At 41.9% G+C, this 14794-nt stretch overlaps 3 protein-coding genes across 4 annotated transcripts; all 3 read right to left on the minus strand.

Annotated features, from left to right (window-relative positions):
* Nucleotides 1-1826: 1826 nt before the first annotated feature.
* On the minus strand, nucleotides 1827-4248 carry LOC104426562 (CASP-like protein 5A2). Of its 2 annotated transcripts, none has more exons than XM_010039665.3 (3): nucleotides 3878-4248; nucleotides 2509-2554; nucleotides 1827-2214 (listed from the first exon to the last, which is right to left on the minus strand). In XM_010039665.3, the coding sequence occupies exons 1-3, from the start codon at nucleotides 4087-4089 to the stop codon at nucleotides 2023-2025; spliced, it is 450 nt and encodes a 149-aa protein (XP_010037967.2). In that variant the 5' UTR covers nucleotides 4090-4248; the 3' UTR covers nucleotides 1827-2022. The 2 variants fall into 2 exon arrangements, with proteins under 2 accessions (XP_010037967.2, XP_010037966.2); XM_010039664.3 differs by having other exon boundaries at nucleotides 2509-2641; nucleotides 3878-4247.
* Nucleotides 4249-4634: 386 nt separating this feature from the next.
* Nucleotides 4635-6545, minus strand: LOC104427921 (CRIB domain-containing protein RIC7). The gene is made up of 4 exons (XM_010040929.3): nucleotides 6214-6545; nucleotides 5906-6006; nucleotides 5335-5434; nucleotides 4635-5137 (listed from the first exon to the last, which is right to left on the minus strand). Exons 1-4 carry the CDS (start codon nucleotides 6269-6271, stop codon nucleotides 4641-4643), a joined length of 756 nt encoding a protein of 251 aa, XP_010039231.2. The 5' UTR covers nucleotides 6272-6545; the 3' UTR covers nucleotides 4635-4640.
* Nucleotides 6546-9071: 2526 nt separating this feature from the next.
* On the minus strand, nucleotides 9072-10755 carry LOC104426564 (protein SCARECROW-like). The gene has a single exon (XM_010039667.3). It carries the CDS (start codon nucleotides 10692-10694, stop codon nucleotides 9231-9233), a length of 1464 nt encoding a protein of 487 aa, XP_010037969.2. The 5' UTR covers nucleotides 10695-10755; the 3' UTR covers nucleotides 9072-9230.
* Nucleotides 10756-14794: the final 4039 nt, after the last annotated feature.

Genomic DNA, 14794 nt, shown 5'->3' on the forward strand with positions numbered 1-14794 from the left:
GACAGGTCATTAAAACTCCGATTAGTGGTGATTATATATTAAGTGTGTGTATATATATATATATGATAAATTATCATTTTTAAATCAAATTAATTTGGTTCAAATTGACAAATAAATAAATAATAATAAATTATTTAGAATAAATTTACATTAAAAATATTAATTCATCATTGGTTGATAACATTCATTATTTCAATTTGACAAATTTAATTACATTCAATTTCAATAATCCATTAACCTTTAGGGAAAAAAAACAATCCACATTTTACTATTAAATTTAACATTAACAATAAATTGAAAAATAAAAAAATCTACATTTGACTATCAAATATAACAAGAAATCTTTTTGTCCTCCTTTATTATTGTTATATTTTTACATATTTATATTTTGACTCATTATTTATTGAAAATTTTTAAAATTGATCTCGTGCATATCAAATTCGCATGTTGAAATTACGAACTCGCATATTGAAATTTGTCGGGAGAGTTGACCATGTATTGGATTTTTCAATTCCTATTGACTAGGTGTCGGAGTGTTTGATATGATTTCTGAAGAGCGTCGGTGTTTCTTAGGAGATGATCATCAAGCACTTTAGCCTGCAACTTTCTTTCGGATAATGAAAAGCCAATGAACATGAGTAAAGCTCCATTTGGGAACCACTTCCCAAAGCCCTTTGGAGGCTTAAAGATCCTTGGGCAAATGCCAGCCCGTTTGGCATTCATTTTTGGGTTAGCATTCCCCAAATGCGTTCTTTCACAAGGCTGAAAGCCCAAGGCAAGGTGAGGGCTGCCTTGGGCTTTCAGCTTACCGAAAATGCTGAGCTTGAGGATTAAAAAGAAAAATTCTTCCCAAATTACCCTCATTCATTTTTCATTTGTCCGTTTTCGCCCTTAGTGTTTATCATCTTCTTCCACGAGCTTCTTCTTCTTCCGCGCGAGCTTCTTCTTCTTCCGCAACCAGTCGCTGGCGAAAGGCAGGCAGTTGCCGGCAACCGTCGCCCAGACGGCCGTCGTCGGGGGTGGCACAACCGACGCCGGGGGTGGGTCTCGACGAGGTCTGGGTCGCCGGGACCTAGATTTGGGGCGGTAGGGTCGCGGGAGGACCTTCCCGCCCGATCCGGGTCGCGGCGGCGTTGCGCGACCTAGATTCGGGGTGGCGAGGTCCTCCGCGACCTCGACGCCCGAATCTAGGTCGTCGAAGGTTGAGGCGGCGTCGCGCGACCTCGTCGCCTCCCGATCCGGGGTCATCGAAGGTCGCGGGAGGTCGCGCGACGCCGCCATGACCCAAATCCGGGGTCGCCGGGCCTCGCCGCCCCAGATCCGGGGTTGCCGGAGGTCGCGACGGCGTCATGCGACCTCGCCGCCCGATCCGAGGTCGCCGGAGGTTTGCCGAGTTCGCCGCCCTTACCAGTCAATTTTTTTAATTTTTCTTTTGATAATTTTTTTTTTTACCATAAAGATGCTTTGTAAATATAATTCTCCAAACATTATTTTGCTCAAAGTGCTTCACAAAGGACTTTCAAAATATAATTTACCAAACACGGTTGCATTTTGGAAAACACCTTTAACTCAAAGGTGTTTGCATTTTCCTAAAAACTTTCCCCAAAACTTTTCCCAAACGCACCCTAAAACAAATGGAAAGGAAGGTCTTCATAGGGAAATGATGCAGCAAATTAACTTCAAATATGTAACCTCTTAACATTTCGTCTCAAGGTCGTCACTAATTTGCCGACTATCAACTGCCGAAATGATTGTATATCTTACATGTACCAAAACAAGGGGCAGTCTTGCAAACCCAAAGGACAGAGAAAGGAAATCGCGCAGGATAAATCAACCGATTTCTGTGAATGAAATTGGTATCGCAATCTCAAAAGCAAACACTTCATTAAACTCAAAGCAAAATTCCTGTTATATACAGAGCAGAAGCAATCAGAAAGCCAATAAATGGCGCAAGAAAGAGAATTATATGGGCTCGGATGAAAGAAGCGAAGTTGGCGGAAGACGTTTTCTGTTGGCAGATATTTACTGGGAAGCCAATGACCAGAAGTTGAAGAGAAAGGATGGTGATGCCACGAACCAACTGATAAATGCCATTGCTGTGGCGCTCTCAAATCTCGCACAGTGATTCACTGCACATCGGTTAAGATCATTGCCGATAAGGACTGTGATGCCAGCTGATGCACTGGCAGCAGCAAATGTAAGGGTCGATGTAATCTGTGGAGAAAAATGGACCAGTTCAACAAATAAATGTCTACTTCAAAATGGAAATAACTCGACACATACAGTCCAATAGTTCATATAATCCCACCATGGTTAAAAAGACCAATGCCGGCAGTTCATTAAAAATTGCACTCACAAGTGGAGTGCCCTAAGGCATTGAGATATTCTCTTTTGTAGGTTCATGCAACTTTTTTGAAGAACTATTTTTAACCCACAATTTCCATAACAATACCATGACAACCTATTGGATGCTGTACTTGTAATGGGCCAGGGATGCATCTCTCTTACCCCATCGCCAATGGTGAACAGGCTAACAACTCTGCAGTTACGAAAGCTTCGCTTCACCAAGAGAGCATATATATCAACAAGTGCCATCGACATGCTCCACAAACATTGCAAGCTAACAGCCGCAACCAGGTAGCTGATAAAGTAGAGATCAGGAAGCATCTGCATTAACTTCATTTGCTATCTAATTATGTCTTCAAGAAGTTGAGATGTAGAACTTATCATATTCTCATAGTTACTAATTTAAAATGTGTCTCGGTTCGTTCCCACTTACAAAACAGTTTGACAATGTTGTCTTCTCAGCATGCCCTCCACCAGAGCAGACTGCATTTTGTTCTATCGTGGCTGTGCTCATGACTCCACTAACTAATCTAACCACATTACAGTTTACCCAACACCGCCAAACATATTTGAAAACGCTAATCTACAGGTCGTTTGGCAGTAAATCTTCACATAAAAAATGAATCCAATCAAAGCACTGAATAGGGCAAAAATAAAGGCTTTGGATAGGACCCACAAATTCTAACAAACGGACTTAGACAGAAGTAGAAGACCAGCTTTGCAACCACTGATAAGAACCCAAAAGAAAAGAATAAGCTCACAAGAAAGCAAACTGAGCACAAAGCTTTGTGCCTCACGCATATGCGGAACTTTACTCATAAAAAATTCCAATGCAATCGACCTTACCCAAAAAAAAAAAAAAAATTCCGATGCAATCACCATTTATGAATTCTTTCACTAGAAAAATTTAGCTCCAGGCTCCAGCCAATGAGCACACACAATGTCCTAACAAAGAAGCTAAACAGACTCCCACCCCAAGGCAGGTCAAATCACATAGAAGTCTCTTCTTTCTCTGCTCACTCAACTTCTGATACGATTTCGCCCATTAAAAAAATAAAAAAATAAAAAAATAAACCTCTAATGCTATCACCGATCATCCATCTTTCCACCACCAGCATTAGCTCCACCCAATACTCAGACAAATTCTAACAAAAGGAAAATACAAAATTCTGCATAAGCTACTGCTCGAGGCATGTTAAGTTGCTCGATCCGAAGCATCTTCCACATCACAATTTCACTCTCATCGTTCAGAGTCTTACGCTCAGCTCTACAATGTCCAACAATTCAAACCATATTCCACTCCTAATTCGACCTAAACGCCTAAGCTTCCGACACTCATTCATAAACCCCGATCGGCCAAAACCCCCCATTGAGGCGACGAATCAAGACATACAACCTAAATTGAGATCGCACATCAATCGACCTCGCCGCTCCAAGTTTTTTTATTTTTATTTTTATTTTTATTTTTATTTTCACTTTTCAAAGCCAATCGGAAGATCGTCTCGTGAAAACGATGACGGCGAATTATTACCGGAACGCCGTGACGGAAGGGAAGTCGCCGGTGGTGGCCATGACGCAGAGCGAGATCGCGGCGAACGCCAACTGGCAGAGCCGGAGCACGAGCCCGCCACGAGTCCCCGGCATCCCTTGGACGTCCTTCATCCTGACCCTCGGCCCGTAGTTCTGAGCCCCCCCGTTCGTCAACGGTGGCGCCTCCACCGGGTGCACCGACGGCCGGCTCATCTCCCGCCCGCCTCTCACCACCGACCGACCCGCTCCACGTGTTTGCTGGACAATCCGCGAACTTCACATCATTCCAAAACCCTAGTTTCAGCGAGTGCGCAGAAGCAGACGAAGGTGAAGAAAGCGAGCTGGAAGAGAGAGAGAGAGAGAAAGGGAAAGGGAAAGAGAGAGAGAGGAACGAATGTCGTGACGTTGACTACAACAGAAGTCAAACATGGGCCTCAACATGGGCCCAGATGGGCCAGGCTTCAAAATGGCCCGATTATCCATTTAAAAGTCGGTCCGATCAGGCTCGCGTCGTGCCGTGTCGGGTTCGGGTTTTCTCTCAGTCAGTCTCTATCCCGTTCAATTTGCTTTGTCACGTCCTATCAGGAATCGATGGCAAAGGCGCGATAAGAAATTAATGTTTGATTATTTGTTTCATCCCGGAGGTAAAATTGAAAAGAGGCTTTACAGCTCACCAATTAATCTCGAGAACAGAAATATGAAATGAGAAAAAAAAAATTGAATTCGACCAAAATTAGCCTCTACCAATTAGACTTTAGAACTCTCTAAGTTTCCTTGTCGCCCCCCTCTCTAGAAGACCCCAAATCCGAGGTCCGGTGGAGATCCATGTTTTTGAACATGGACACGGTCCCGGAGCCGGGATCCGAGAAGGGAGCGCCGTAGGTCGGAGGTTCGGCCTCGGCTTGGGCCTGGGCTTTCGACCTCGTCGACGACCTGGAGGACCCGCCCACGGAGGAGGACTCTTTGGACTTCTTTCTCCTGGACTTCTTCGGGATGTCGGGCAACTTGCTCTTCCTCGGGGACTCGGACCCGGCTCCGGGGCTCGAGTCCTGGAGCTTCCGCACGGGGTCGGACGGGTCTCTGGCAGGAGAGCCTTTCGAGGCCCGCCTGGACCCTCTCGACGATTTGTCCGATCTAGATTTGGTGGGGGAATCCGTCGGGATGCCGGTCGAGTGCCGTCTCGATGATTTGGGAAGTTCGGGCAAGTCCCGGGCTGGGGAGCTCGGAAAGGTCGGGGTTTGGGTCCCCCGTCGGCTCGAGTCTGGAAGCCGAGGTAAATAAGTCAGCCTCTGAACAAGCTTAAAGCTAAAAATCAAGAATTAACCAGATGAGAAGCACATTGCAAAAGTGATGTAGGTAATGTCCCTACTATCGACTCGCATTATAAAAGTTTTGAGTCTGCTACAAGCATGGAATTGACATCTTGAGCAGAGATGATCGAATGTAAAATTGTCATACCTTCAGAACCTACCGACCGGACGGAACCGTCGCCATTCGTATCTCCAGGGACACCCAAAGGAGCTGAAGAAACGCCCGGCGCTGTTCTGAACTCGTTCATCTGCACATTCAAGTGCACGGAGTCTCAAATTGGTGGCCTTCTTACGCTTTCTATTGATTATCATATGGACTATACTCATTCTCCTTAACGCGGACTACAACGTCACGGGCAAAAACACAATGGAAAATAGTACCCTAAGGCGACAGGATTTACTTTCCTCGCCTGAGAGCGACACAAGATTTCGCCGCCTTAGGTTTGGACCAAAGCGGCAATGAAAGAAAAATCCATGGCCTTAATTCCTGACCAAAGGTGACGAAGAAAGATCTCGGTCACAATGTCTGAACCAGAGGCGCGGAACAAAACTTCAGTTGGCCAAGGTCTAATTTCATCCATCTTTTGCTGGAGAAGGTTTTGGATTATCTAAGATAGACAGAGTCATCCGTCCACCCGATCGCTTGTGGAGTAGCATAAGAAGAAGAAGAAGATGAATATGAAGATGAAGATGAAGATGAAGATGATGAAGAAGAATACCCAGCCGGGAGAAGTAACAGAGGGACCATCCCATCCTATGTGAGCCACATGCTTTACATCTGTGGGAAACCCTATCTCCATTTCCTGCTCCTTCTCATTCTCTGCACATTCATCACTAATCAAATTTAGCTTCCTCAATCCAACACAATCTATAACGTACACCACGACATCCATTACCTCCCAGAAAATCCAAAAAAGATCACGAAAAACACATCTGACTTCACATTGTAAACCGCGATCGTATCCATCTACCGACGAGCCTACCTAATAAATTTTCCATGGAGAGAGAGAGAGAGAGAGAGAGGTACCGAATATTTGGGAGATGTACCTCAGGCCTTTCAAGAGGCCCTTCATTTTGGTTGCCATGGGACACGACTCCAAAGCTGTACAAGATCAATAACAAGCAACGAAGAAACTGATATCTGGCTCGAAAGGGATGATTAGATTACTGCATCAAAGCATCGACACGATCCATCCGCAGATGCCTAAGCGCTGAAGAGAAAAGGGAGAATAAAGAGGCTCAACCAATGCAAAGCAAGCGCATCAAGACAGTGTATAATTTTCTTGATCAGGTTATGCAGAAACCTGATGAATCCATCGGAGTTATGGCACAGTAACTAGAAAAGGCAAAGGGACGTGAGAGAGAGAGAGAGTTGAAATTCCGGTGTTTTCCTTTTCCTTTTTTTTTTTTTTTTTTGCAGAGAAATTATGTGGTTGAGGGGGGCGTTGAGAAGAAGAAGGGAAGAACTTAGACAATGGCAATTTGCTAATTTGAGGGAAGCACTTGGTTTTAGCACAACTACCATTGGCATGCGAAAGTAGGGTTTGTTAGGACACCTCGATTAGAAGCCGATCGCGATTCTAGGGGAAGCAAAACAACTCAAAATGCTCTACAGAATTTGCTACGTTTTCGCTGGCCCAATCTATTTTTGCATATGCGTGCACACGCCAACATGCCATCTTACACAACGATTAATTTTTGTATATTTGAATAGGAACCTTGTTAATTCTTTTTAGAAATATAATAAATTTCATCAAAATTATTTTCTTTAAGATCATGACGTGGTGCAACATGCCATCTTACTCGTCAATTAACTATTGTATGTTTGAATCAAAACCTTGTTAATTCTTTTTTGGAGTATAAATATACTTCATCTAAATTATTTCCTTTAGGATTGTGACATGCGGATGTCATATAAATACATCTCCATCGGTCTTCCTTATTGTCAATGATTTTGATATGCCATGATGTGAGAGTATAAATTAACAAGTAAAAAATCAGAGAAAGTTTCGACCTTGTTTTTATATATTTTGTATGAGAGGGTCTTCGTCAAAATTTTGATTAGCGGATTAGTTACGTTTTGCGATACACATTAATTAATGCTAAATAAGAGTTATAATTATATAATTTAGATCTTACGCCGGAACGACTAGACCCTTTCTTAAGATAAGGACATGAAATGTGCGACCAATTAAATTAAAGAAAAAATTGTAAGTTCTGTACTCTTTTCGTTTCTAATGGAATTCGCAAAGAAGCGTCAAAACAATCAGCACCCGAGGGTATATTCTCAAACCAGAGGATGACATGACAAAGAAGAACATGCAGATGCTAGAAAGGGCTGCCGATGGAGGAGCAGCCACGTGGCGGATCGGCGTTCTCTCTCCCGTGCAGCCAACCATGTTCAAGTTGGCTTGGCGTTGTCTAAACGCTCGCGAGAATGAGTAACGCGTCCTTTCGTTTAGAGTTATATTGGACTTGACTTAGCCAGATACGAGCCAGTGCCAGCATATGATATGATTGATTGATATGATTATTTTAAGCGCCCAGACGGTCTCCGCTGATTCGCAGAGAAGCAAGTAAACATTTGACGAGAGAGATTAAGTAGAGGAAAATCGTTAAGTGAAGGGGTATAAATGGAAAGAAAAATGAAATTGGTTGGTCTAGTACCATTTGAAGAGAAATGCTAAAGAGTACAAGAATTTGATAAACAATGGAGGTTATATTGGATTCATTCATCAGGTGTAATCTTGCCAAATGACAGAGAACATGAGTTCTAGTGAAAATAGCTAATATGATTCTAAGCCCAATTGCTAGAAAGTCCAACGGACCAAAAAAAAAAAAAAAAAACTTGGTATATTAAAATAAAGACAGACTAAATTTGTATAAAGTTGGAATTTTTGGTAGGTTCAGCGTTAGTTAAAGAATGATTTACGCATCTACTGTCGGATGATTGATACATAGAAGAACCCAATTCTAAAACCAATTCATTAGACACATACTGCTCATCCAATGATGAACGTGTGTTTTTTTTTCTTTTACATCAATAAAGTAATTGTCCTAATAATGATTAAGTTAGTTTTTATACATTTGAGATGCTTTAACACTCTTTTTTTCATTTATGGCATTAGGAAGTGTAATTTGGTTATGATACCATACCGAGAATGATCAACCCAAAAGTGTTCAAGGAAACTACATTTATGCAACATCCTTGTAAAACTTGAGCTTAAGATGTTATACCAATTTATATTAAAGATGATTTATTTCTAAAGAGAGTAAGAAGGAAAATCAATATCATGAGTTCATTCGTTTTGGCGAAAAATGAATAATTTGGAAAATACTTTGTGAAAGTGATCTTTTGCATTGCTTGAATAATTAGTCAATTAAAAATATTTTTATAATCAACAATAATTTAATTCAAATATACATGTAATCGATGAAAATATTGTTTGGTTTTCATTTTTATAAGTGATAAAGACGATCATTTTTAGAAAAATATTTACCATAATATTCATATTCTTAGGTGTTTTTTTTTCCTACTATGGTGCATTTATTTCACGAAAAATTAATTATTTAAAAATATGATAGTTCATATCGATTCCAAAAATGAATCGATGACAAATATTTTCATTGTAGCATTATTATCAATAAGGAAATCATCTTCAATTGATTTTCCGTGAAACACATACTCTTAATTCACTCTGGCTTTTGCTCACGGAGCAGGGGTTAATTATATTTTTCTTAGGAAATGTGTCTTGAAGGTTAAGGCACACGCAGCACATTGGTAATATTGCAATTAGGGGTGGATGGGGTGGATTATCATTTGTTTTCTACCGATTAGTCTAAACCAACCTTTCAAACTCTCAACTCCAACATAAATAATTAAGGCACTCCAAATGCCAACACACCCATGGTCAGAGGGAAGAAGAAGAAGAAGAGGGAGATCACAAAATCAAAAACACTTCCTAATTATAGTAATCTTGATATCCAAAAGTATGTATCACGATGATCAAAGAGTTAAGAATTTTTCAACCCTAGGGTTTGCATCTATCTGTGATGATGAGCAATCGACGTCCAAGCAGAGGCAGTGTACAAGCTCGTGTCCTTCCAACCGAGCCTCAGCGTTCCATCCCCTTGCACGAGGCTGTAGCCCTGAACAGGAGGGAACATGTTTAGAATCAGCTGCGCCTGAGCCATCGAGTTGGCGCTCATGGGGACCTGCATGAAGCTCCCGCTCCTCCCCAGCAGCTCGCTCCTCCAGCTCCGGAACTTGTCCTCCCCGCTCCGCCCCGGCCCACCGATCGCCAGTATGTTGTTGATCTCCCGGTGCAGGAGCCCGTGCTCGACCTGGTGCCGGCTTGGGTCGTCGGACGGCAGGCAGGCGCCGAGCGAGTCAAAGAGGGTCGAGTAGTAGTGGAGCGACCCAACGAAGCGGTCCAGGAAGGAGCCGCCGTGCAAGACGTCCTGCTCCACCAGCGTGATCACGCGCGGGGCCAGCTCCTCAAGTAGCCTCATCGTCTTCCAGTCAGGCCCTGTCGCGTCGTAGAGGGAATGCTGGAGCCAGTGCACGGCCAGCGTCTCGCCCTGCCGGAGCTGCACTGCGTACGGGAGGTCGGCGATCTCCCCGGATTTCCTCACAACCGGGTGGAACTCGAAGGACATCCCGAGCCGCTTGGCGAAGTTCGTGAGCTGCCTTCCCGTCTCGACGAGAAGCTCCATTGAGGCGCCCATGCCAGTCAGCCGCACGTGCGGAGGCCCCTCGATGCGCGTGGCCAGGATGTGGAAGAGGGCCGGCCACTGCAGGCCTTGCATTATGTCAAGGTCAACAATGTGGACTCGGTCGCGGCGGTGGAAGGCTTCGAGGATGGCCTGGTTGGAGGTGAAGTGGGCGAACTTGACGAAGGGCGAGACGGTGTTGAAGACCTGGAACGCGGAGTTGACGCTCCTGTAGTCGACGAGGGGCAAGCAAATGCCGAGCCACGAGTTGATGACCCGGCTCGACATCGCCTTGGCGAAGTAGGCGACGATTCTCTCGGCGCACGACGGCCCGTAGGGCGAGGCCATTTGGGTCAGCTCGAGCAACATTCTATGCGCCTCGCCCAAGTTGTCCACAGAAATAGCCACGGCACACTCAAGGAGGAGCGTCAGCAGGCCAAGGCCGTTGCTCTCGCTCGGGCTTGCTTCATTGCCCCAATGAACCGAGTCGCTGTTGCCCTCGAGGTGGTGATGGATGACATTCCACCTCAGAGCCTTCCTCGGCCTCAAGTCGTTGAGGATCGACGGAATGCAATCCTCCGACGCCATCTCTGAGTCGGCGCCCCCACCGGGCGTCTCGGGCAAGTCGTCAATGAGCTGCCTGGTGACTTGTTCCACCCAGTCGGAGAGCTCGTTCCGCTCGGAGCCGGCGCACCGGGCTGAGGCTGGGTCGGAGAACCCGCTGGAGTCCCACAGCTCAAGGGACGGCGTCATCTCGAGATCCCTATTCACCACTTCAAATCCTTCTTTCAGCATGGAATCGGCCTGTGCGAAGCAGCAAACCAGCAAGAACCTAGAGAGAGGAGAGAGAGAGAGAGAGAGAGGGAGAGAGCTTGTCGAGAGGAGCTACCCGCCCTTTATAATAAAAAGGTGAAGTGAGGTAAGGGATGACCGGAAGGAATGGCCAAAGAAATGGTCATTGATGTAACCAAGTTGAATTCATGCGACTTGTTTAGTTTAGTTCCCCGAGCATGGCCGGCATAGCCAGACGCACAGATGAGGCCGACCCGCTTCGTTCCAAACCCTGCCATGTCAGATTGGTAGTGATGTTCTCGTTATTATTTGAGAAAAAAGCCATAAAAAAAAAACCTCAAACTTTATTAATTGTGACACATTTACCTTAATTTTTTTTTCTATAACACCAAAAACCTAAACTTATATTTTTATAACACATTCATCTCATTTTTTTTTGTGACACCAAAAATTGTAAATTTTCTATAAAACACCAAATTTTTGGAGTAAATTTGTCACGCGGATACAAGTTTAAGATTTTTGGTATTATAAAAAATATTTTGGGTAAATGTGTCACACTATACCAAATTGGAGTAAATGTATTGTATAAGTACAAGTTTTGGGTTCTTGGTATCACAAAAAAGTTTGAGGTAAATGTGTCTTAATTAGCAAAATTTGAGATTTTTGGTGGCTTTTACTCTATTATTATAGCATGGACCTTTTGCTTTTTCCTTCCTTTGAGTAGGGGGAAAGATTTCTTGACATTGGTTAGACATTTTTAAATTTTGTTAATTGGACAGCGAATATGTGGAATTAGCAAGATGGGGAAAGAGCAACTACCCCACCTATTATAATTCATTAATTTGGCAGAATATAGTATATGGGGGAAATAAAATAGCTCCAATGGATGAGCCATTTCATGCGTGTAAAGAAAGCTGGCTGTTTCTTTGACAAGGACGTGCATCGTATCTTATAAATAAGTTCATAATATCTAAAGCGTGTAATTTTTTTATTCTGAGTTTAGGATTATAACATTCTTTTTATTATCTTTGCCCTCGACTAGAAGCTCTTCGTCAGCCTGCCGCAGTTGAAATACTCCACATGTTTGGATACCTATCAACGAAATCTATTTTATGGCTCGCACCGTGCGGGCACACAGCTCAAGAACAAGAGGCAATTCATTCAAATCCCACCAATTGCATACAAATAATTCCAAATTGGTAGCCACCTGCACAAGTCAAAGACCCGCGTTTAACTAAAAAGAGGGGCTTGATGGTCGTTTAATCAGCCTAAAAAATACCGGCCTGTGTCCCTGATTTATGAAAAGAAAACGTGATTGTACTCTGCTGAGCTAGCAAACGTATCCAAAGTAGCTCAATTCCAAGATAGACCTACACCGGACGGAACTACCCGTTGTTAATTGAACTTCATTTCATTTTCAGTGAACTTTTCGTTACACACGTAAGGAGTCACGAATGGGACGGGCGATGTATTGTGTTCCCTTTAATGTCGTCGTGATCAGCGGAAGATCTCTCCGTCAATAATTGATTTTTTTCTTCTTCTTTTTTTGGCTGTGTTTTAGGGGCATTTGCTTGAATTGACGTGTTACAATATTATGTGTTACAATATTATGTGTCTTAAGTTAAAGACAATTTATAAGCCAAAATGACACTTTAATAAAATGAATTGCTTGTGACATCTTGTGCTCATTTGTTCAGTCAAGAGACGGATTGTCCAGCAACGTTTAACTTTTACAATAAATGAGGAACTAAATAAGTACGTATTCAACTTTTGATCCCTATCTCTCTTCAAATACTTTTTTTCTGCCAAGTCCTTATACTTTCGATTTTTCTAATCAAGTCCTTATACTTTCGATTTTTCTAATCAAGTCCTTTTACTGACGGAAAAATTGTCTTAAAAATCCTAAATTTATTGTACTTTTGCTGACTCAGTCATGAACATTTTAATTGTGCCAATTGAATACTAAAATTTTCACGTTTTACTAATGAAATTCATTTGACTAATTTTGATTTGAAATCGCTAACATGGACGTTGGTCGTTTTACGTGACCTAAAAATTACTGATGTGAATATATGATTATTCTACGTGACTTGACCTATGAGCCCTTATCAATGGCCAGTGGGAGTCATTGTACCTTGGCCGATGGCCAATGGCCCCTGCCTGACATTAAAAATAAAAAAATATAAAGAAGAAAAAAGGAAAAAAATAAAAAAATTAAAGTATTATTAAACATTGTCAACGTTGGTGTTGACTGTATCGCATAGAATGGCTAACGTCCACTTTAGCGATTTCTGATTGGCAAATCGTGAAAATGTTTAGTATTTAATTGATATAATCTAAAAAGTTATGATTAAATTGGTAGTAGTGCAATAAATTTAGGATTTTTTGGAAAATTTTCCCTCTACTTACACAAAATGTTTAATCAAGTCTATCCAATATAAAATCAAGCCAAATCCGGCTAAGTAGCTATTAGAGGATGTCGGTGTCAGGCGTAGATTGAATATTTGCTCTCATTGACATGTGGATGGTGAGTAATTAAAAGAATAAAAAAGGCAATTTAAAAATAAATAAATCTAGTCACTAATCACGCTTGACAATGAGTGTCGACATAGGCAATATTGAATCCATATTACACTTTAACTACCAGTGAATGCGAATTGGATATGGCTTGATTTGATTGACACAAAATTAGAAGTGCGTGGATTGATTAGAAAAGTAGTGACGGCACAGAACTCAAAAGTATAAATTTTTCTTCTATGCTTGGAATTGAATTCGATTTTCTATTTTATTGTTAAAGTGGGTTGGAGTTGTTAGGTACTCAAAAACTCCAATTCCCCAGCCATAATCCATTTATATGACAAAAGAGATCATAATTCGGTACGCTGCATGTGAAGATGTCATTACCACAATACTATGAACGATATTCAATATTTATTTTCATGAGGCTATGACATTCGTTTCCTAATTCATAGCATTCTCGAACGATTTGTGGATATAAACAATGCAAATCCATTCATTAATATTGTAGAAATCACCAGCAACATATATGGAGATATGCATGACTTTCCTTTTTTTAATTCTTTTGCCCGTGCGCGTTTTGGACAAGATGACCTACTAAATTAACAAGGATAAGCACACTATCTTAAATTTGTCGTGCGAAAATGTAATCGAGTCCCAAAGTTTACAATAAAGACAATTAAATCCTACAATTTATTAAATTGATACAATCGAATCAATTTGTTAGCTTTGTTCAATTAGACTAACAGAAAATACTTAGTGGCATTAACCTTATAAAAACACGAACTATAAGATAATGCCACTAAGAAATGATCGAATGAGGAAATTGGTCAGGATAATGATTATTGATTAATCTACATACCATATAACTTAATTCACATCGAAAGACTAAAAATTTGCGAATCCTAGCTTGGAAAATTAAAGTACCCTTCCAAAAATAATTACAAAAAAAAAAAACTATAATTTGCCACTACTAACACCAGCCCAAATCCTCGAAATTCGATAATAAATTGAATTGTGGACAAAAGCCAAGATTTAAGTTAGCAAAACAAGAAGTAAAAACTTAAAATAGGAAACAAAAAAGAAAGAGATATAAAAGGGGTCAAAGGAACTACTTCAATGGATCGTATTGTTACCATTGTCGTCTCCATCATCACCTAGGTGTGCGATTGTTCCCACGAGCTGTCCACCTACCCACGTGTAGACCGCAAGGAAACCCAAGAGTATGGGGTTTACCGGGACCCCTATGTCTATAAACGAAGTGGCGATGCATCGGATGAAGGTAATATCCGGAAAATCCAGATCCATGAAGTCGGAAAAGTACCAGATGAGGTCCATGAGTACTTCATAACTAATGGAAGTAGAAGCAGGAAGGGTCAACATAATTTTTACTAATCTAAAAAAGTAAATCAACAACCAATGAGCTTAAACCTAGCAAGTAGACACTCCATCAGTCTACACTACATAAACCAATCACTGAACTAACAACGATAGTCTCAATACAAACCTAGCAAGTAGAAAGTCCATCGGCCAGATCCATCCAAGTCACTTTCGAGTCGCTAGCCAGACTTTTAAGGGACGCTAGC

The sequence above is a fragment of the Eucalyptus grandis genome, chromosome 11 (assembly GCF_016545825.1).
Source record: "Eucalyptus grandis isolate ANBG69807.140 chromosome 11, ASM1654582v1, whole genome shotgun sequence".
In the NCBI taxonomy this organism is placed as follows: domain Eukaryota; kingdom Viridiplantae; phylum Streptophyta; class Magnoliopsida; order Myrtales; family Myrtaceae; genus Eucalyptus; species Eucalyptus grandis.